The 22,614-nt window shown below is 45.2% G+C and overlaps 1 protein-coding gene across 5 annotated transcripts in view; it reads right to left on the minus strand.

Annotated features, from left to right (window-relative positions):
* The window catches only part of si:ch211-191a24.3 (tensin-3), a 38,063-nt gene that overhangs the window by 2,501 nt on the left and 12,948 nt on the right, over nucleotides 1-22,614 (minus strand). For all 5 annotated transcript variants that reach the window (XM_046391811.1, XM_046391810.1, XM_046391813.1 and 2 more), the window contains 9 exons: nucleotides 20,518-21,459; nucleotides 16,252-16,382; nucleotides 15,561-15,669; nucleotides 15,412-15,480; nucleotides 2,744-2,900; nucleotides 2,062-2,492; nucleotides 1,178-1,261; nucleotides 916-1,047; nucleotides 702-794 (listed from right to left, as the gene is read on the minus strand). In XM_046391811.1, the coding sequence (XP_046247767.1) occupies nucleotides 702-794; nucleotides 916-1,047; nucleotides 1,178-1,261; nucleotides 2,062-2,492; nucleotides 2,744-2,900; nucleotides 15,412-15,480; nucleotides 15,561-15,669; nucleotides 16,252-16,382; nucleotides 20,518-21,459 (2,148 nt within the window). The remainder of the gene's footprint in view (nucleotides 1-701; nucleotides 795-915; nucleotides 1,048-1,177; nucleotides 1,262-2,061; nucleotides 2,493-2,743; nucleotides 2,901-15,411; nucleotides 15,481-15,560; nucleotides 15,670-16,251; nucleotides 16,383-20,517; nucleotides 21,460-22,614) is intronic.

The raw sequence follows: 22,614 nt of genomic DNA on the forward strand, positions 1-22,614 counted from the left end.
GTAGAGGGCAGCAGAGGAAACACATTGTGATCCTGAGCTCCTGTCCTGCACTAACCCAACTGTGTCCACCCTGGTGGATTGTTAACAGTTAACTGGACTGACTGGGCTTTACTGTACCAGAAAAACAGCAGTCCAGGCCCGCGGTTGGTGGAAAGCAGTGGTATTATTACTATTAGTGCTGTTTGGTGCTTTGCCTCTACAAAGGAAATGTTGTTCTTTTTACTCTTCATAAATAATAACTTTTGTATGATTGAGATTACTGCATGCAGAAATGGCAGACAGGGTCTAATCCTTGGACTAATTCTCAGATGGACAGTTTTTGTAAGATTGTGGCTGTGGTTTTTGAAACTGTACAAAAGTGAAGCCGAAACATCCTGGATACCAGTGCTGCCATCTTTGTTGTGATGACATCATTTGGAGCCACAGTCTATGATTGGGAATTGGAGCCACAATATCAAGTTCCCGCCCACACATCCATCTGAGCCAATCAGGAACAGCGCTCAGCTGTCAGTCATGACACTTTACCTCCTTTTTATAACATCAGATAATTAAGTTAAGTTTTAATCCTGACATGTTTGGTCTAATTGAAACCATACATTTGGTTTAATTAATAAAATGAGATGAAAATGAAAGACATCTCAAATAATTAGAATTAGATAAACCAGCACCAAACGTGTGAGAAGTGATTCAGGTGTCCTCACCAAAGTACGGCTCGTTGGGGCAGCCTTTCAGACGGACTCCTTTCTGCGTGCACTCAATCAGGAAGTGTCTCACCAGCTCATTGGACAGGTCTCCTACGGTACAGACAGCGAAAACTCCATGAGGGGTCAGAAAATTAATTTAATGATAAATGAGACTGAAGGCAGAGGTCAAATGCAGGACAATCAGAGCACTTGGTCACTTTTTACAGCTCACCTTTCTTGCTCTGCTGTAACACAGACGGCGGCGGCGTGGCCACCTTCATGGCCAACCCGTACGCCCCACGAAATGAGTGACTGTCTCTGACGATGAACGAGCCCGGCTCTTTGTCCTTCAGCACCGCGATGGCTGTTCAGCAGGGGGAGGAAACACAAATAAGCCAAATCATCACACTGCACAAGGAGCAAACCTTTGCACAAGGACGTGTTATCTGGATGCAAGTGGCCGTTAGGCTCTGCAGTCCAAGACCAATATTTACCTTGGTCTCTGGAAATGTCGGGCTTGTACCAGAACTTGGAAGTGTCCTGCACAAACTTTACAGTGTCCTGCTTACTCCCGAAGTCTGCGAGAAACAGATTAAGGCTGCACATTAGATTGTTTTTAGCCCAAATGTGACGCGGCAGCAGAGAAGAAATAACGTGAGACACTTAATGAGTTAATGAGTGAGTGCAGCCAGATGACAAACAGATGTGTTATCATTCAACTTATTTATATCCAACCATGCAGAGAGTTCCAGTTTTACATGCCAAGATTTTTTTTCACATGTATGTGTTAACTTTCTGTCTTTAACCCCCAAAGCAGTAAAAATGCTGAAAAACTCAACTTGTACTTGCAGTAACAAAGTTACCTGCCTTAATCCACAGACTTTACTGTAATTTATTTTCACCTGTGTGACAAGTATGAGGTTATTCTTTTAAAACATATTAAACGCCTTTCATGTTATTTGACTTTATTCTTACTTAACTCCCGTTATGTTTAACATTATTTATTTGTAGAGTAACCTCAACATTTGTTTAAAAAAAACTTATAGCAGCTGGGTCTTGTTTTAGCATGTAGCATGTAGCCAGGGATGCACTTAGGTGAAGTTTTTCTTCTGGCCCTGAATCAAATCCATGAGGTGACTTTAATGCTTGTTTCTACCATGAAGCGTCGAGTTGCCAGCACAATCCACAAACCCAGCGGTTAGTTTTGGGTATTTGATCAGGGATTGTTCTGTTCTGGTGACTTTATAAGACTGAGAAGCTTCGTTTGGGTGACAAGGCCAGAGGCTGAGCGAGTTCCAGCAAAAGAAAGTAAAAAAATGGAATAAATCAAAGTATCAAAGCCACAGTCAGAGACAGGAAGAGATCTGGGACAGTCTACCTGCTCCAGGGGACGGGGCCCCACTGAGTCCTCTGAGGGGGTCAGGAGTTATGGGGGACGAGAACGGGATGCTGATACTGCTGCCACTGTGAGGGCTGGAAAACCCGCTTAGAGAGGGGGAGTGGGAGCTGAACTCTCCCCCCTCGCCTCCTCTCCTCTTCTCAGGCAGCAGTGGAGGGAGGCCCCGGTGTCCCCCGAGGTTCAGACTCCCGAGGCCCTCCATGGCCTCGAGCAGGCTGTGCTCCAGGCCGCCGTTCCCCAACAACGAGGACAAGTCTGTGCTGTCCGTCTCCCTGTCTCCCCCACCGAGGCCTTTCAGAGTCCCCCGAGGGGAGCTGTGGGCATTGGGAGTGCTGAGGGAGAGAGGAGGCGAGGGCTGGCGAGGGTACGGTGAGTTCAGGGAGTTTGGAGTCCGAGGAGGAGGAGTGGAGCTACAAGATACACAGAGGGAGGATTAGAGGTGGACATACTTTAAATGCTGAGCGAGTAGAAATCTGTTTGAAAGAATGGAGTGCATGTGGGAGTAGGCGTACGGGTGATTAAAAAATGTCATGTGATTAATCGAACGTTTGTTTGGCTTGTTTGTGATTAAATCACCAGCCGTCAGTCGTGACTCCAGCGAGTAAAAACACATTCCTGCTTAACGCAACACGCCGTGCCGTGAGCCTGCCGCCACGTTTACCTGTCAGTGTGGGGGAGGGGGCTCTCTGATGACACAGAGCACATGGAGTCAAAGATCCTCTGACAGGAAGCAGGAGTCACCGACACCTCCGACCTGAACAGATCTCCTTCTGTGGAGCCGCCGCCGTGGTTCATGCTGTCCAGGAAACTGCGGGAATCTGACAAAAAAAAAAAAAAAAAAAAAAAAAACTCAACACCCATAAAAATAATGTTTTACTGCACAGCTCTGAAATACTGGACAGATGTACTGTAAAAATTCCCAGGATGTGACTTGGTTCCATAAACTGTAATAACTGCCTACTGCTGCTAACTGGTACCTCTGGTGTCTCAGCCTTTGTTTGGACTATAAAACCATCAACGTGTGCTGGCAGAGTGGAAACTCACTTGTCATTTTTGACAGAAATCTGGCAGTTTTCTTCAGCCTTTAGTCATTCAGGGAGTGATTCCTGGCTGCAAGTGGCATTTTTAGCCAATAAGAAAGATATGAAATATAGCAAACCTTTTCCTGAACACCATTTTCACCTCACGTCAACTTTACTTTCCTTCCTCCCAAGTGGAAATCAGATTTTTAACAATGTCAGGTTCCCATTTCATCTGTCTTCACAGTGTGGTAACGTGTCAACTAGAGGAGTCTATCACCTCATGAAAATAATAATCCCATCAGTCTTTGAGTGTCATATGTGTGTCTACAGTTGGATGAAAGACAGGAAATAAGGCGGAATGACAAGCTCACTTCCTGAAATGCTTTTCATTTCTTTAATCTGCGTCTTACAGCCTGCGTCTGGAGTGTGTGCATCTTAGTCTTCCCCATAAGGCACATCTGTCCATAAGTTTGATGAAGCAGCGTACGACAGACGCAGGGGTGTGACGCCGAAGGGACGACACTCCAAACATCCCGACATGACATGCTGACACTCTGACCACACACTGTGTCATTCAGCAAACACGAGGGCAGGCCTCTTCAGGCCACAGACGGGCCTGTGAAGTACGATGAGTCACCACGTAGAGTCGATCGTTATAAAGAGCTCCTTGTTCGAGCTGGCAGCAGCCTCCCCCCAGCCTCCCCCCTCCTCCCCCCTTCCTCTCCTTCTGTCCATTCAGACATTCTGAGGTGGAGGAACTGTTTAACTGTTCTCATCGTGTCAAAATGCCTGTAAGATCATGACTCACAGAAAGCGGCTGTTTACTTTCAGAATTTAAGCACATTTTTTTATAAGCACGAGTGTTCATTATCAGCTACAGGAGCACAAAATGATTTAAAGGTCAAGGTGATGACATTTTCAATCCAGAAGGTCAAAGGTCAGCTTCACTGAGACATCATGATGTCTTCTGTCCATCACTCAGCAGCAGAACTCAGGAACTGAAGGGCAGATTGGGACCAGATCTCACATGTGCTCACAGACTGAACTGGTGACTCGAATCTCGGGTGTCCACCTTCAAACTGTGCTGATCGTGTTGACCTTCTGTGCTGTCAGGTTGACTGTGTGTGTGTATGAAGCCTCCATGCTTTAGTCTGCAGCTTCTCTGCAGCAGCATCCACATCTGAAGCTTTGTGGTCCACCACCAGCTCAGTGGGTTGATGATTCTGAGCTTCAGGTGACGAAGCTCTCTGTCAGATGTTGTGAACTGGACTAGTGTGTGGAGGAATAAAACTGTTAGGTAGTGATTCTAGTTGATATTTTAATAAATTACTCATTGTTCAATTAATATTTTGGGGCTTTTTACTTTAGAACTGAGGTCAAAGATCTGAATTCTTCCTCCAAATGGTTTGTTATGACTTTCCCACGGCTCAAAGTTTGTCACACGGTTTTCTGCAGTGCCAACATTATGTACGGTGTATCAGGTCTCCATAAGTGAGAATTTTGCAGCAGCTGCTGCGTGCACAACTTATAAAACATAATTATAAGCTGAGTGTTTGACAGCATACAGAATATGTTCAAAGTGACACATATACTTTGCATGAGTATTTCCCTTTAGAGACAATTAATGCGTACTTTTGATATTCACCAATACAGAATATTGTCTGGCTGTCATTTTATTGGACACCACTTTCTGTTAACAGTCCCTGAGCCTCCGTGGTGTTAATTCCCACATGCTTCGTACACGTTAGCCTGCTATTCAGATGGTATGGTGCCATCTGATACCCTCATGGACTATCTGATGCACCAGGTGGCTTGGTGACTCAACATCAGCTGCTCTGGAATGTCTCTCTCATTCACTAGTGTGGTCCCGCTCGGAAAGTACTGACAGAATCACACATTTTAAACACTAAATATCAGCAGTGTTTGAAATCATCTTGAGTCTGCGAGCTTGAGACGGATCTTTAAGTGCCCCACATTAGCAGAAAATCTGGGTACCGGAGCAGAAATCTGATCGCTGGCGGTCAGAGTGTCGTGCACAGCCCAGAAAATGCACGTAATTAAAGTTGTTGTTGGTGCTTGAGGAAAACAAACACGAGCTGAGGGGAATGCACTGAGGGCTGCAGGATTCCTCACATGTTCCCACAGTCCCTGACAGTCTTTCTCTCTCGGGACGACCCGCAGAGAGCAGATGATCTTCGTCCCTCAGTGTTCCCACGGCCGATTCTCCTCGCTGTGGTTTGTCACATCTGCTGCAGCACAGCTCATCCACTTAATTACAGAAGAGCCCAAACTGTGGCAACACCAGCTGACCCCACCCTGACCTCTGATCTCAGACCAGGCTCTACTTGTCCTCAGTACACCCTGACGCACCTTTCACCCTCTGAATCCACGCTGTACAGTATCCATAGCTACTCGCTCTCTGCTTGGCATGTGTTAATGAAGAAACCTGGAGAGAAAGGCTGTCTGTGCCAAGTGTGAAATAGGGGAACCAATAACCAGTTTTTTCCAATGTAAAAGTCCCTAAGTTTAGTTTAGTAAATGTGTGCAGACTCAAACAGAAACATATAAACACCTGAAAAACATTATTGCATTGTGAATGTTTTTCTCCTTCAGGTTTTTCAGCCGTGTTTTTCCGTCTATTGTTTTATCCTCACTTGTGCAGCACAAAGCTTCTCTTCAGTTTGGGTTGAAGCGTGCAAATTCAGTTCCAGATGGCACAGATCCACGTGGGCACGACTGGCAACCTCCACCAGACAATAACACGCACACACACACACACACACACGCACACTTTGCTGATTGCACTAAGTGAGTTTTAGGGCTCAGACTGAAAATGTGTTTAAACTTTCTTTGGTTGGTGCAGAAATAATTCCATTAGCCAATCAAACCACAGCGAGGTGATGCTAATATTTCTACTGGTGTGTTGATGCAGAAGCAGGATGATATGAAAGGCAAGGCGGTCGGGATGTTGCTCCTGTTGTGTTGTGACCAAGAAACTCTCCTCCTCCTCCTCCTCCTCCTCCTCCTTTACTTCCTCTTCATCGCAGTTCATTTCTGACTCTCACGCATCCACACATTCAGCCTCCACCAAGCGTCGCAGTGGACTGAAGGCTGAGCCTACACACTTACAATGATGCACACAGAGGTATGCAGGATAGCAGGGGGTTTGCAGACTCAACAGGAATGTGAGTGCGAACACACACACACACACACACAAAGAGGCTGGCGGGACTGAAGGTCTAAGGCATGTTACAGCTGTCCACAGTGATCACCGGCTGCAGCATCTCAGGGGGATGAAGGCAACCCTAAGAGGAAACACTACGAGGAGGAATACACCTGCTGTGATCCTGAGGCCCACTCAAAGTCCACATTACTCAGCCATCATGGTCAGATTTCCAACAAAAGTCTTTTTCAGACTGGAGGAACCTTTTCATAGAGGTTCTGCTCTGTAATAAGTGGGCTAAGTTAGGGTGTTCCAACCAACGGGTTTACGTCACTTCCCCTTTCTGCTGGTGGTGCAAATGCAAACAGGAAAGAAGCCTGTGAAGGCGTCCAGTGCTTGAGTGAGCTTTAACTTTCACATTACGAATCGATTCACCTGTCAGGTCTGTTTTCACGTGTCTGATAAAGTTTGATGTGCTCAGTCCAGCACACTAGCAGATCTTTTGCATCACGCGTCATGACAAATGAGAAAAAGACATTCAGCTCATTAGATGTCTTCTTAAGGCAAGTCTCAAGTTTTTTGAAGACGAGTCTCAAGTCAAGGCTCAACTCGCTTGGTGTCCAAGTCCAAATCGCAAACTTTAGTCTCCATCTTTGCCAGCTAGTGTCTAAATGTGTTTGATGCCGGGCAGGTCATGTACAGTGGACAGCACTGAGGCTAAACTACACAGTAAATGCACAGTAAGACCAAAGGTAGATGCTTAAAGAGGCTGTGAAGTTGCACAGTTTGTGGTAATTCATCGTGGGGTCGTCCCTGTGGGGAACCCCTTTCACATGACGGTCGTTGGATATGATCCTTTGGTAGTAAAATATTCATTAGTGGAACTTTAAGAAACACTGAGTGATCTTCCAGGAGAAATAAATCAATCAACCTCACACCCTGCAGTGTCTTCCTGCCTCCTATAGAAGCTTCGAGTGTCCAAGTAGGGCGTTTTTCTGCAAAGGAGGACAAACTACTATAAATCAGATTCCTCAGCTCTTTCTGGGTGTTTGGATGGACAGCTTTATCGACTCAGTGAAGTGGCAGCGGAGAGGCCAGGTTACGAGCCAGCTGAGGAGGGAGGGAAGCATAACAACACAGCAGACGAGTGGAGGGAGAAAACAGGGTGAAGGGTAACGGTAAACAAGGCGGCGTGTAAAGGTTATGAGAGAGAATACTGTCAACACTGAGGCGTTAACTGATGTCTGAAGTATCCTGATAATGAGCTGAGGGCTTTGCAAACCGCAGTCACAAATACTGCTGGCTTGTCTGACTCATTTCAGTCGTCACACACATTGGATGTGTGGTTTGTGGAGTTTCCTGAAACCTCAAAATGAATTTCAGCGTTTCTCGCGTGTGAAGCTGGTGAGAAACGGCCCAGACACTTGATCAGGTTTTGAAGCTGAAATGAAATTCCTCAGACTTTTACCCATGTGGAGAAGTGATCATGGACCGTGAGTAGTTCTCCTGGTGGGTGTTGGTCTTGGTCGTTATAACGTGTGAGCGTGTTGCAGGAAGCTCCGTCTAACTGGCCCGTATGGAACGACACACGAGGCTCAGCTTCTCTCTGCGTTTTTGATCACTAAGTTTGGTTTTGTTCTTGACTGTTTTATGAGCGTCATGAGAGATCGTCAAAGTCTACCCGCTGCGGTTAAAACCGACCAAAATTGGGTGAAAAGTGCCATCCAGGTTACATTTCAGTAACTAGACTTCATAACGAGGACCTGCTTCACAGTGAAATGCGGATAATTATTACCTTTCCTGAAAATGTATGTAAACTTATCCTAAAATCCCTGGCATGCCCAAAGTAAATTGAAAATACAGGCATGGTTTTGGTCTCCTTTGAAACACAACTTTGCCCACCTGTCAGAATCATCACTCACACTGAATGAAAATGACGCTGTTCAGCTGAACGTGCAGGAACAAACGCAGCCTATTTTCTTTTTCTGACTACATATTTCTGCTGTACTTCCTGCAGTTTCACATGTCCTGTCATGTTGCGTGCTGTAGCGCGGATATACCAGACACCATGACATCATCACATGTTGGACCGTCGATGTTCTGGAATGTCTCACACAGGCTGGGTTTGTCACACAGCAGACCATTTGTTGATTAATGCTCTAAGGAACAAAATCCTCGTTTGCCTTTTTCCATTTTGGTCTCGGCGCCTTGGACTGGCCTTCTGTCCACTGCGTTGTCAACATTTTCCATCCTTGTGGTTTAAGTTTTCTGCCTCTTTGCCCTTAAGTTCCTGCCGCCCTTTAAAAGCCAAATGTTTCTCACACAGCAGGCGTCTGTACGGTGTCTCCCAGCAGCACTCATCAATAACTTGACGCATTTTCTCCAAACATCAGCCAAAAAAAATCAGTCAGTCATGTTCGTGGCTTCATGTGTTTCATTATCGATCAACCTACCATATTTTGGGGGATTTTGGTGTTCTAAGGTCGTTTCTCGCTCTCCTTCCTCCAGCTGTATTTGTTAGGCTGTGTTCAGACCTACAACAGCACTGCATCAAAACACGCCAAAAGAAATGCCAAAGCGGCAGAAATGTAAACCTCTGAATCGACAGCCACATGTCTGATTCATGCAGAAACTCAAACAGGTGTGCTGCTGTGCCCACTGAGAAACAGTTCACCAATCAGAGAGTCAGAACAAAGCAAAAAGTTGTGTTATGTTCACGGCTGCGCACATTTCACGACTGATTCACTTGCCAGTTATTTTCTCAATGAGCCCCTGATGGTTTACTGGCTTTCCTAATATGTTCACAGTAAATTCCTCTGATGTCTCCTGGAAAGACTCACCACATGTAGCATGGAACTAATTATAAGAAAACAGGAATATTACTGAAGTAACTGCTCCATTTAAATATTTACTGGCTATTCATCCATTAGCATCAGAGTTTCCTGCTTTCTTAACTCATTTACTCTGGCAAATAATCTGAACTGAACACAGCGTCTGTTTAAGCCATCATTGATAAAATTATTTCCAGGATCTTCTGAGGAAATTATTGTAGAAAACAGCCAAGTGTTGCCCAATTTGTGTCAAATAAAACTGGCATGTCCTTACAAATGAGATGCTATAACTGCAGTGTGAAAGCTTAGCTGAATTACTAATCGATTATCGGAACTGTTGCTGATTATGTTTCTGTGGATCAGTTAACGAACAGACTCAGACAGATCCAGAAACGTGAATCGCTTCGACTCAGGTCAGTAGTGCAGAGAAAGGGGGCGGCCTCCCTCGTTTAACCGCCAATACATCAGCCATTCAATGACTGCAGATGGAAGCCAAAATAGCCTTTAACAGGATGAGATCATGAATGCAGCAGCAGTGGAACAAACCATCTCATCATCCCACCAAGTGTGAGACGAGCTGCAGATGCTGCAGTTCACAACGTCAGATCAACGACAACCAAGAAGTCTTTTCATGCTCCAGAAAGTGAGAGAGAGGCAAAGTTTTCACATGTGTGTGTGTGTGTGTGTGTGTGTGTGTGTGGGCGTGGGTGGGGAGGGGAGGCATCTGACAGAAAAATTCCAGAAGCTGTCTGCAAATACCAGCCGGCTGGAGGAGAGAGGGGATGTGTTTCTGTGTTTGTGTGCGCTCTTCAAAAGAGATAAGGCAGCATAAACAAGAGAAAGAACGAGCAGCGAGGACAACGCCTGCCGGGGGAAGCGGAGGAGACAGACAAGAAGCTGTTGAAGCTCATGAACCGCTTGGAAAGATCAGGACATTGGAGGGTTTCATACACACACTGCTTCAAGCTTTCTGATGCATGTGTGCATGCACGTACATACCGAGAGACGCAGTCATGATGTCACTCTCTCTCTGAAGTGTCCCGTTATGTGCTGGTTTCCTGTTTACAGCGCACTTCTTCAACCTTCCTGCTTCCAAAATCTCTATCTCTTTCTTTCTGGTATGTCCTTTTTCCCGGCGTGGATGAAACTTTCCCTGTTACCAAACTCTCCTCCTCCGTCTTTCACTTCAGTCTGCTGAAAAACCAAAGACTCCCTGAAGCTTTTTCTTCTCTGTCAGGGGCTGGATCCTGCCGCCGCCATGCCCAATTCCTTTCGTCCCACAGATGCGAAAATGAGCTCGCCGTTTCTTCCTCGCTTGTTGTGACACCGCTCGACTTCTGGGTTTGTATGGAGGGTGGGGACAAGAGGTAGAGAATCACCCCCCTCCATGCATGTCTTCATACCCTCCTTCCCTCCCACCCTCCCTCCTCTTCCTCTCACTGACCACTGAGCATTGTTCCTGCTGGGCCACTGCGAGCACTTTCACCCAATCAGAATGGTGCATTCCGGTGGGGTCAGAGGCCATGTGTGGCCTTTTATGGAGCAGAGAGAGGAGTTGGTGGTCGAGGAGGAGGGGCGGGGGTCTCGGGGTTTCTATGGCCTCTCTGTCAGGGCATGTGTGTCCACTCCCACCATCTGTTTGCCACAAACACAGGGACAAAGGCATGCAGGCGCACACTGTCTCCTGCCATGTGTCTAATCTTAGCACATCATAAATTACACCATAAAGCTCCTGACTGAATTGTGTTGAGTTTCTTTTGTTTCAGTGGAGGCATGTGCTGTGCGCCTTGTTTTAACCTCCGTGTCACAGGAAATGAGCCAGAATGGACATCAGCTCCGTCTGTCGGCAATAGTTCAAAGTCTTTGTTTATGAAACCACCGGCCAGTTACCACATATCATCCATCCATCCATTTTCTATACCGCGGTATGTCGTCTCTGCTTCCCCCTGGCAGGAGCTGGAGCCTGTCCCAGCTGACTACGGGCGAGAGGCGGCGTTCACCCTGGACTGGTCGCCAGTCAATCACGGAGCCAAAACACAAAGACAGAAAACCACACACTCACACTGAGGAGAAATGTAGAGAGGCCAATTAGCCTAATGTGCATGTATTCAGGTCTGTGGGAGGAAGCCGGAGTACCCGGAGAAAACCCACGCAGGCACAGGAACTGGGATTTGAACCTGGAACCTGTCTTGCTATGTGGCAACAATGCTAACCACTGCACCACCATGCCGATCCCCATATAATCATAGAAATAAAAATCTTTAACAACTCCAGAAAGCAACCACCCCTGTTAATCCTTGCATTAAATAGTTTGACATCTACCATGAAGCCATCAGCCTGTTTTAACTCCCAGTGAGTCAAATACAAACGTCTGGTCGGTTGTCCTTCACTTCAAAGTATGACTTTTTCCCCCTGAACCTGACCAAATAGTTGTTACTGCCCCAGTGCTGATGTACTGTTGATTTTGTTTGTAATTGGAGTAATGAATCTTTTCTCTGCACAAAAACCTGTTCAGGATCAACAGCAGCACTTGAACCTTCACTGTTTCATTCATCTTTGACAACAAGTCCAATCCTCTGAAGGAGGAGCAGAGGTTTCCCTTGTCCTCTCAGCGCACTCCCACGCACTTTCTCCTGACCCCTGACCCCTGAGCTTCAGACAGTCAAGTGTCTGTCCACTAAACCTCAGCTCATAACAACATCTACATTCCTTTGGCGAAAAGCTGCTTCCGCTGGCTGAGAGCTCCTGCATACATCGCTGTTTATTTTGATGTGGCCACTAGTACACAAAGGAAGAGTCGTTACGTAACATTTTAGAGCTGCATGAGGAAATGAAAGTGCGGAGACAGCAGCAGAGTTCATCTTCGGGTTGATGAGTGGCAAAATAATGAAAGCTAAAGGATGGAAAAGAATGAAAAGACTTTCACCAGTCGGTTGACATAAGCTGAAAACTTTATACATCATCGTATGATTACATCAGAGTTTTGCTGTTGTCATGGTTTCTCTCTTCAATTGAAGGAATTCAATTGCCAGACAAAGTGGAGGTTCATCAAATGTCACGTTTGTCATCCAAAACACTCGGTGCTTGTGTGTTTGATTAATCCCTGTACACAGCACAGATCTGGTGATTTTATGAGTAAAAAGGTGCAATTCAAAAAAAGTAAATGCTTTACACTTAAATGATGATTTAAATGATGCTGCTACAAGCCACGTTTTACATATTCACTGTTTACTGTATTATTTATATTATTACTTACTTTATTATGTACGCACGTACATTAATTACATTTTCTTTGCGTTGCTGCACTGATGCCTTGTTGCACAGCTGTTTTTGTGTTCTTGATTTGTAATACTCTGTGTGCCTTCAAATTGCCCCCTAAGGATAGAAATAAAGTGTTTTTGATTTGAATTTGAACTGAAATACAGATACGAATGAAGGTCCTGAAATGCTTCTGTCGCTAAAGCTGCACCAGTCAATATTTCTATGAAAATAATGGATTAAATTCGTGCGCATAACATCTGATAAAGGAATCTGTCAGTTTTGAGAAGGTCTGACAAAGCCACCGCTACCTGCCTAGCATCAAACAGTTAGCAACTCGCTGCCTCAAGTCTGTAAACAAATTATGGAAATAGAGCCAGAATGTGGTTAGCTTAGTTTGGTGTGAAGACAAGTCACATCCTCTAATTAGCATGTTGTAGCTTAGCAATATGCCAAACTAGCTGTTTCCCTCTGCTCCTAGTCTTCATGATTAGCTAGGCTAATGCTAACCGCTATCTGCTTCCTGACCACAGCTCTACCTCTACCGCATATCGATTTTCTCACGTAACACTGTGCATTGAAGCAATTTTACTCTTCTAAATGTCCAAAATGAATCTGTATTTTTAGTAGTTTAATTTTGAAGTCAAACACACTTCACCAAACCTCGCCCAGTTTTAATCTCAGTCTATGAGTTTTTAAGCTAAATGTCTGGACATTTTTGACCTCAAATCACCAAATCAGCTACTGGAATACTTCAGCAACATAATGGGATCCCAGTGTGCCCAGTGTGATTAGCCTGGTGATAACACAGTGTGTTCACATGGCTGACTGCTGTTGGTTTGGAGCTGTGCTGCTGTCCACAGTAATCACTCCCCATATTAGAGCAGCCCGAGGTCAAACTGTGATTACAGTAATGACTGCAGACATTAAATACGAAAATAATTTAAACAGGGAATCAGACTGCTTCTGTCCCGATGTGGCAAATTGTTTCTCAGGCTATCTTCTGCCTTCAATGTGGGAAACAGGAAACTCTCGTCGGCCTCTCAGAAAATGTGAGTGAACTACAGATATTCTGTGTCCTTTGTTAATTCCTTCTGTCCATCCAGCAGAGAGAGAAAGAGAGAGAATAATTATTCTTTCATCAGCTGCTTCTCCATCCTGCCGCCACTCTGCTCCGACAAACATGTTTACAATAAACAGGCAGAGCTGCTCACTAACAGAAAGAGCTGATCCAGCACAGAGCGAAATGCCATTATAAATACTACATTGGTTTTGTTAACAATGAACGAATGACAACAGGTGAAGGTCACATGACTTTCTGATTATCTGCAGTTACATCTGAATTCAGGCTTTTCTCACATAACTTTCATTCTGCTGATCTGCATCTTCCTCTGCAAAGCCAGTCAGCGAAGCCATTGGGACAGATTCAAGTGCCACAATCGAGTGTACAAGGAGCCTCCTCTACACTCCATTCATTGGACAGCATGCACTCCACTTGTTTTTGATTGGTTCTCTTGAATTTCTTTGAATTTTCACTGTCATGAATTAATAACCTCCCGCCCAACCATGTTCATTACGTGTGTTCAAGAACTAATTTAGCTCTAATGCTAACAAGCTAGCAGACACCTTTTGTAAGCTCGCACCTCCAATTATAAACCCACTTAGAGAAAATCATAGCTAACATTAATCCACTTTGATGTTAGGTAGCTTATGACTTGCTAACTTATCAGACTAACAGGCTAACTTCAGTTAGTCTGGTTTAAATTTATCTTTCTACAGCTTTTTTTAGCTTTACCCAATTTAAAACATTTGTGAGAAAAGTAATCAGACACAATAAGCTGCATTGCTCACATTTTTAACAGGCTGACCAGTAATCTACATCTGATTCAGTTTACAGCATTTAACATATGCTTTGACACAGTATGGCTCACAATTTGGTTTGTCAAAGCCCTCCAAAACAACTTTCAAGACTAAGACTAAGACTGACCACTGAGAAAGTGATTTATTTGAGTGATTTCTGATCTCATGCCTCAGCCTCTAAGTTTAGGCTTATTAAATCACCCAAAGGTTTGGGATGATCACAAAGGGACACTAACTGCGGCCCCTGGAGCCCAACAATCCACTCTGACTTCCTCTATGAGTCTTTTGTCAGCACTGCAACAACCTCATATTACTTCCTGACAGTCATCACTCACACATCCACGAGAGGTCGCACGCAGACGAAGGTGTTTTATGTTATTTAAAGTATTTAATGCTGTATGGATATTTTTAGATGAGTCCTTCTCAGAAGCCTGCAAGTGGTTCGACAGTCAAACGCGAGCTGATCCGGTTTGAGTGAATTTGCCAGTTCTGGTGTACTTTTTTATCAGCAAGTTTCCACCTGTCATAAACACGACCCATGTCGCCGTCGTTTCCTCAGCAGAAGAGCACAAATCATCTGTAACTACGACAGCCACTGAGATCAGATATGAGACACGACTACTGAAAAACACTTGTGTTTTGGACAATTCCCTCTGCAGCTGTGTGGTGTGTATCTCCTCAGGCAGGATGTCCCAGCAACAAAAGACCCTCCCCTCTCCTCCTGTCCCCTCCCAGAACAGGACATGAGTGGACATCCTGCCAGCAGTGGTCTCTTCCTCTGTTACCGTCCACTATTATTATCCAGTATCAGCTGTCCTGCATGGGTCTGAGAGGAAGTCCCAGTCCTTTTTATCAACTTCTGTTTTACCACAAACCTAAAAATAAAACCTAAAAATGAGAAGCGCAAAAGTCCAGGAACAAACCATCTGACTGCCTCTAATCAGATGTGACTTACCAAAAACAGAGCCATGCCCCCATATCCAGCCAATAGCAAGAGGGCACAGGCCAGGCCAGGTGTGTGTGTGTGTGTGTGTTTGGTATATTATGCCAAGAGGACATTCCAGCCAACTCTTCAACCCTGTCCAGCAGCATTCAGGAGCTCTGGGTTCATGTATACGGTCACACACACACACACACACACACACGCACACACACACACACACACACACACACACACACACACACTCTTGTGTACCTTGTGTCCAGCTGTGTTGGTCCAACTGCCTGGCGGTTCTGAGCTGGGAAAACTCTGAGAAATGTTTCACTGTGAAGAGAAAGCAGAGGCTGATAAGATTCCAAAACGCAGACACATCCAGGAGCGTCCATTCTGACAGGACGTCTTACCGTAGGGCGTCGGAGGAGACACTGGGAAGGCTGGGGTAGGAGGGACGACGTCACAGCTGTCTGTGTGTCCCCGATAGTTCACGCTGTTGGATTTGTAGAGATGCTGATGCTTTGAGAAAGAACAACAGAATAAGAAAGTAAGTAAAGAAATAAGGGGTTTGTCTGGAAAGTGATTTTACGGTCTTTTTGTGGGGTAACAGCAGACCAGCAGACATCAGTCTTGTGATCTGTGTGTGGCTGCAGTCTGTGTTTTGGTGTAAACAGTCAGGCCATTCAAGCCACCCAGACATAAGAATAAGAGCAGAAAACTCTTAAAAGCAGAAGAAGAGAGAAGCAGGGAGGAAGAAAAGATGTCTCCACAGAGACCCTGGAACTGGTCTTACAGTGATAACTCTGTCATCAGAGTCTACTTCTCTACATCTCAATGGAAAATATTGTACTTTTTTTTTTACATTTATTTGACAGCTGTGGCTGTGAGAAACTTACTGCAGACTGAGTGCTTTTAATACTCTAAGTATATTTTACAGCTGATACTTCTGCAATACTTTACTTTAGTATTTACTTGTGACTGAGTATTTTTGCATTCCCATATTGATATTTTACTTTATATTTTACGGCACTGTTTCTAGCTTGCCGGGGTGACGTTTGGTTCCCTGCGGTCAGAGGGGCTGTCAGGTAAGGTGAGGTTTACCTGAGTTGATGAGAAGGAGAGACTGTGAACTTGAGGGGCTCTGAAGCTCTGAGCACCATCCCGTCTCCATCCTGGACTCCGGAGACCAGCATAGTCCACCACGTCACTGACCTGCTTCTGCTGCCTCCAGCCTGATCAGGAGCAGAGAGATAACAGGAGGGGGTGGAGGGCGGGGAAGGCAGAAAGGGAGAGCCAGACAGTCAGACAGATTATGATCTGAAACACACTCATCTAAAGAGTCAGTCATGTCTTCCCATATGACATTAAATATCTACTAACAATTATGTCTACTCTTTTATAAAACCATAACATTAAAACGGTTTCGACACTGTGATCTGATGTGACCGGAAGCCATCTTGGCAGCAAAAAGATGATGACAACGTTTCATGTTTAGCGTGTTTGTCTCTGACAAAAGCATCTCTCAACATGATTATCAGCAGCGTGTTGCTGCTATCATCAGGGTGGAGACTGTGTGACTGAGCGAGACTCCACCAGACCAGATGGTGGAACATCACGGCGGAAAAACATCTGCTGGAACAATCAGTTGTTCTTGTCAAATACGAGAAGAAAAAAAGATCAAGAGGAAAAAGAGACTGCGCAGCTTCGTTTTATCTAATCAGTTTTTGAAAAAAGATTTAAAAAATCAACGACATGATAAGCAAAGTATTAGAGTCCTGTGAGGGATCAGCCTACATGTCGGACAATAAATAACCAGACATTACCACTTTAGGTTAAAGTATAAAATACATATAAATGGATTCTTTTATGAAACAGTTTAAGGAATCCTCGTGAGAGGTTTTTGGTTATGTTATGGATCTTGTTAAAAAAATGAGCATTTGTTAGCAGATTCTTTCAGATGCTCAAATATCAATATCTGCACAAGCTTCAGAAATCCTCAGCTTGTCTTACAATTACATGTTTGATCACACTTTCCACTGATTCTGGCCGAAGTCTATATTGTTAAATGCAGCAGTTACAGCAGTTTTTTGTTTTTCCCCTGAAGACAAGCTCATAATGCTGTTCTGTTTGGAGTTGCAAGAAGAAGTGCTAGCAGTGGTATTAATGTACCGTGTTCAGGTTAATCCCATCTTCTATCACTTCTGCCACATAATGCTACCTACCAGTCAAATTAAAATTAAATCAGAACTTGTGAAAGAGAAGCTAAAGCTATCAAAACAGATATGATAGCAGAAGTGCAGCCTCCGGACGGATGGAAACACTACCAACGAGCCACAGCACAGGCACCAGAGTCTGACGTGTGTGACTTGATAGAGTTTTGCCATATAGGGGACCGCACTCAATTGTGCATATCCACTATAAACAGCAGAATGGCACATTGTGAGCTCAGCTTTCATTGTTAGCATCCATCATCTCCAAAGTACATGAAAGGCTGAGCTAGTCCAACTGAAACTAATCCAGTTACTGTCCTACACCAGGGGGCCGGCCGAGGGGGCTTCCACCGAGGTTTTTACAGTGTCAGGTGTCGTATTTGCGAGGGGGCTGTTCTCTTCTGAAGATTATGAGAGGGAGAAACATGGCATGATGCAAGCACAGTGGAGAGCAAAGTGTTGTGTCCAACTTCAAAAGCATTCCTGATCGCTTACAAAATCCTGCCTCCTGACATCGCCTCGAAAAGCACACGTTCACAAAGATGGTAACTCAGCAGCGAAATATTAGTGTTACTGCTTCAGACGATGTGCCCTTGGGTAACGTCAGCCCTCCGACAAACTCTCTGACCCACATGCATACAAACACACAAGCTCCACTTCCTGTGCTCACATTCCACGAGTGGAAGAAGAAGAAGAAGAACCACAAGACCTCTCATTGACCTGATGGCGTACAAAAACACAGGGTTAGAGGCTAAATGTCAGCAGTAACGTAACCCTGCGTGGCACATGGCTGCGGGTCACCGATAACCGCCACACAGACCCTGACAGACCTGATTCAGGAGCTGTCATATCTCGTCACCGCTCGACAGTCGGGAGCTCCCGCTCGGAGGCTAGCTTTGAAGGAGCAGCTGCTCCGTATGCAAAGAGCTGGGAAGTGGTGACATCACTGGTACGCCGATGACCCACTGTGCTCAAACAGCCCATGAATCAGGGGTGGAGGTCGCGTCAGAAATGCACCTCTTCCACCTGGCTGCGTTCCCGTGGATATGAGAGGGAATAAATCTGTCGTGTGTGTGAGAATGAACGTAAAGAAGAGGCGACACTGAGGCACATGGGCCAGGACAGCAGGCCTCATCAGTGGGATACGTTCAAGTGTTCAGGTGTTTTGACGTCTTGACTTTGTTGGCCTGCCATCAACCAGAAGTGTGAGCATGCTGCAGTCCATTTCCATCTCTGCCATCACGTTCCCTCATGCGCTCATCTGTCAGCTGCTGGTAGCTGCAGTTAGCAGCCTGACTGCTAAATAAAAAGAGAGCACTAAAATGCCACCATGACAGCAAACATTTCCCAGTTTCAGCTGAACTGCTTACAGAGGAGGGAGGTGTAAGAAGCATAAAACTCAACCAGCAAAGACAAGCACTGAAACAAGCCTCCTGTCAGTGTCTCTGCCTGACCTTTACACCTGATGTCAAGTTGGGGCTGTTAGGTCCGATGATGTAAGTTTCCAGATTCAAAATGGCAAAACTAAATATGAATTACAGCAGATTATACTTTAGCCTGCGTGAGATCAGATGTCTGAAGGTCAGAAATCATGTTGAAGAAAATAAAAAAAGGCGTAGTTATCTTAAGAGGAGATCATTGAGCTATAAAAACGTAATGTTATCAAAGATCGGGTTGTAAAACAAGAGACAGTTGGCTATAAACTGTAGGCTGAATTACTGATTGTTATCAGTGAGGCATCATATACCCTCGTGATCCAGAGGCCTCAGAGTCAACGGACTGCAGATCATCTGGCTGATCCCTCACCCTCCCCCTCAGACAGCCGGAGTCCCTCACTGCACAGCATCATATAGGACACTTGCACAAATCCATTAAATATTTGTTCAAAAGTACAGGCGATGTGGAGCCCACACACATTCTGGGGTTTTCCTTTGCATTAATCAGGCAGCAGCTGTGGCTTCCGAAGTGCTCGAATATTGTAGTATTTTACCAGGATTCCAAACAGTAAAACTTTTAAATCTTTTATGAGCTGATGAGAACTCTTGGTGAGAATATCCCCCTTCCACAGCATTTCTCAATGCCTCATGGATGTCAACATCTTAGAGTGAGTCTTTGCTGATGAGAAGGGACTCACTTAGTCCCATTCAGCTGCTTCACACTGTTGGTTTTTGTATGTAATTATGTCAGAGGATTATGTTTTGATGGCATGACTTCATCCTGAGTTTCACAGCAGTGAGAAGTCAGACTGGACTGTCTTCACTCTCACTTAACTCATGCAAGTTGTTCTTCAAGCTCTGTATATTTCCTACCACCACCTGCTCAACCAAAAGCTTCCACCCTTTCAGCAAACACCACACACCTACAAACACACCTCCTGTAACAAACACAGATGTATTCCGCTCTCTCAGGTGGAGATTTCCACAATCAGGCAGCACTTCAGCCATTTATAAATGCTTCTCTGTGTGTGCAGGATGAACTGAAGCCTCATCTGCCCACCAGCTTGTTGGCACTCATGTGTGTTATTTATTGTGGCATTTCAGCTATTTATAATTTCACAGTCGACCGTTTTTCATCTCAGTATAAGTAGAGTTGTGTAAAGGTGCTGTGCACTGTTGTAATTAACCACGGCAAAGGGTTAGTTTACCCAAAATACATACATTTTGAGTCATACAGGCAGCAATCCACAAAATCATGGCTTTGCTGAGGTTTTGTATAATATCAGCTTCTTGAACATTGTCAGTCCACAGCCTTGCCAGTGTGAGGCTGTACCTTAGCACTGTAGGGCTTTGAGCTAAATGCTAATATCAGCATGTTCATTTAAATTTAGCATGTTCGTGGGCTAGCGTTTTCTAATTGGCACTGACCACATTGTAAAGCTGAGGCTGTTGGGAAATAGTTTCGCAGGTAGCTCATAAACAAAGTAATGGATCATCATACTGTCAGCCTCAGCGGCACTCGAGGATAACTGAGGGGAATCACCAAAGTCAGTAGGTTTCATCCTCTGAGGATCACAGATGTTTCACGCCAACCCATGTAATTTTTGTTGAGAGACCAAAGTGGTGGACAGTTTAACTGTTCATCCTGTACACTTTAGAAAAGGTGCTGGATGTATAGGATGCTGTGATCCTCTTTTTATATGTATTTTATTTGGTCTTACCTGACTGATGGGCGTTTCCCTTGTGGCTGAGACCATTGGTGTGGAGGGAGGTGGAGCGGGACAGGGGGGCACAGCGGGTAGGAACAGGAACAAAAGTGGGGTCCAAATCCAAAATCAGCTGGTTCAGCTGCTCTATAGACTCGTCAATGTCTGTGTTTAACGTCGCCAAATCCTCCTCTTGGCAAGACGAAGCGTGTGTGTTACTGACAGACTGCATGTCATGTGTAACGTCTGTTTTCGGTGTGACGTGGTGGGCGCCGTCCTCGTCCACCAACCTTCTCTGCACCGACTCCCTGCTGCTGATCCCTCGAGTTGGCGCGTCGGGAGCAACCAGATGTGACGGCCTCTCTTCTCTCACCCTGTTGGCCCTCCCTCCTCCGTCTACTTCAAGGTAGGTATCAGTGACGACATCAACCATCTGCTGCTGCCTGACCCAGGAGTGTGTGGAGTACTCCGTGTGAGTTTCAAGCAGGTTCTTGGAGGAGAGGAAGCAGACACTGCTGGAGTTGGGCATGTCTAATGCAGGAGCTGCTTCACCATCTCCTCCGTCGTCTAATATATCAGTTTCCCTCTCGCTGGACGAAGCCTCCCCATTGATATTGAGTTCCAGTCCAGACTCATCTGCAGCCACCCCCGCCTCCCCTCCACTAGCAGCAAGCTCAGTCATGATCTCCAGAAGATCCTGAGCAATCTCAAAGTCCAGCCCAGGGAGCAGCCTCCCTGCCTGGGTGCTCCTGTCCTGTGAGGCTTCTGTCCTCTGTCCCGCTGCAGTCCGTCCCTGTGAGGCAACAGACAGGCCTGAATCACTGCCGGCAGATGGAGTTCGGTCACTGAGGCTGGGGCTGCTGGTGGTCGGGGAGAACAAAGCTCCTTCCTCGCTACTCTTCTTCCTCACTCTGGCATACAAGCTGCCATTTCCAGGGTCCAGGACCTGAGGTGGACCTGTGAAGACAAAATCACTGTGGTCAGCACGAGGTTTGACAGAGGAGTCAAATCAGAGGCAAACATGACATACTGAACGAAAGTCAAAACTGTTTTGGTTTAAGTTTCTTTTCTATTCATTTAATTGACTGATTGTTTTACATCTAAGACAGAAGTGAAATTTGTCCTTATAAAGTGTGCAACAGATCCACCAATGGCTTGTAAAGCCTTTGAGGCAAAACCCAGGGCAAAAGCTTTGCAAGTCACAAAGCTTATTGCTGCGACCTCGTGGCAACGAGTGAAGGTGATGAAGAGGAGTACAATCAAAGAGATTGTAATCAAACTGTTAAAATTTTAAAAGCAAAAACTACACAGAGACACTGCATGACCTGTACTACCACTGTATGTGATTCACTATGACACACACACACACACACACACACCACCTGCTGGACCAGAGCCATCACTCCAGACACACTCCATGTAGATAACACAGAGCTTCTTTGTGTGGGCTGGCGGATGCATACCTGTGTATGTGTGTGTGTGTGTCACAGACGTCTACCTGAGGAGGCCACACATACACACTTTTTGTTATACGTGTCGCAACACAGGAGCACATGCACGTGAGAGCTGGAAACATACCAGAGCTGAAACAGTTTATGGACTAATCAATCTGTCGAAAGGAAATGATCTGCAAATATTCTGATAACTGATTAACTGTTTAACTCAACTGTGACAGTAAACTGATTATATTTTCAAGTTTCTTTTTAGGAAATTGCAACACATACTTTATTTACTTTAACAACAAAGACCAAACAATTAAACTATCAATGAAACAATCATTAGCTGAGCCACTAAAGCATACGAGACAGTAATGTGCTTTCTGATAAACCTGAGATGAGATAAGACTGCGTCGTACAGTGACTCCAGTGATACGTACAGTGCATACCAGAGCTGTATGAGCACAGCTCCCAAGTCCAGAGAGGCAATAAAACTCAAATACCAGACTCGCATGGTAAAACCTCACAGCTGGTCTGCTAAGGTCCCACACACACACACACACACACACACACACACACACAGATGCACCGAGCAGAACATTCACAAACGGATAAACACACCGTATAACTTTGACAATACTGGTCAGAACTTTCATAAAAAGACGCACAAAAAGCA

This window comes from Scatophagus argus, chromosome 6 (genome assembly GCF_020382885.2).
Source record: "Scatophagus argus isolate fScaArg1 chromosome 6, fScaArg1.pri, whole genome shotgun sequence".
In the NCBI taxonomy this organism is placed as follows: Eukaryota; Metazoa; Chordata; class Actinopteri; family Scatophagidae; genus Scatophagus; species Scatophagus argus.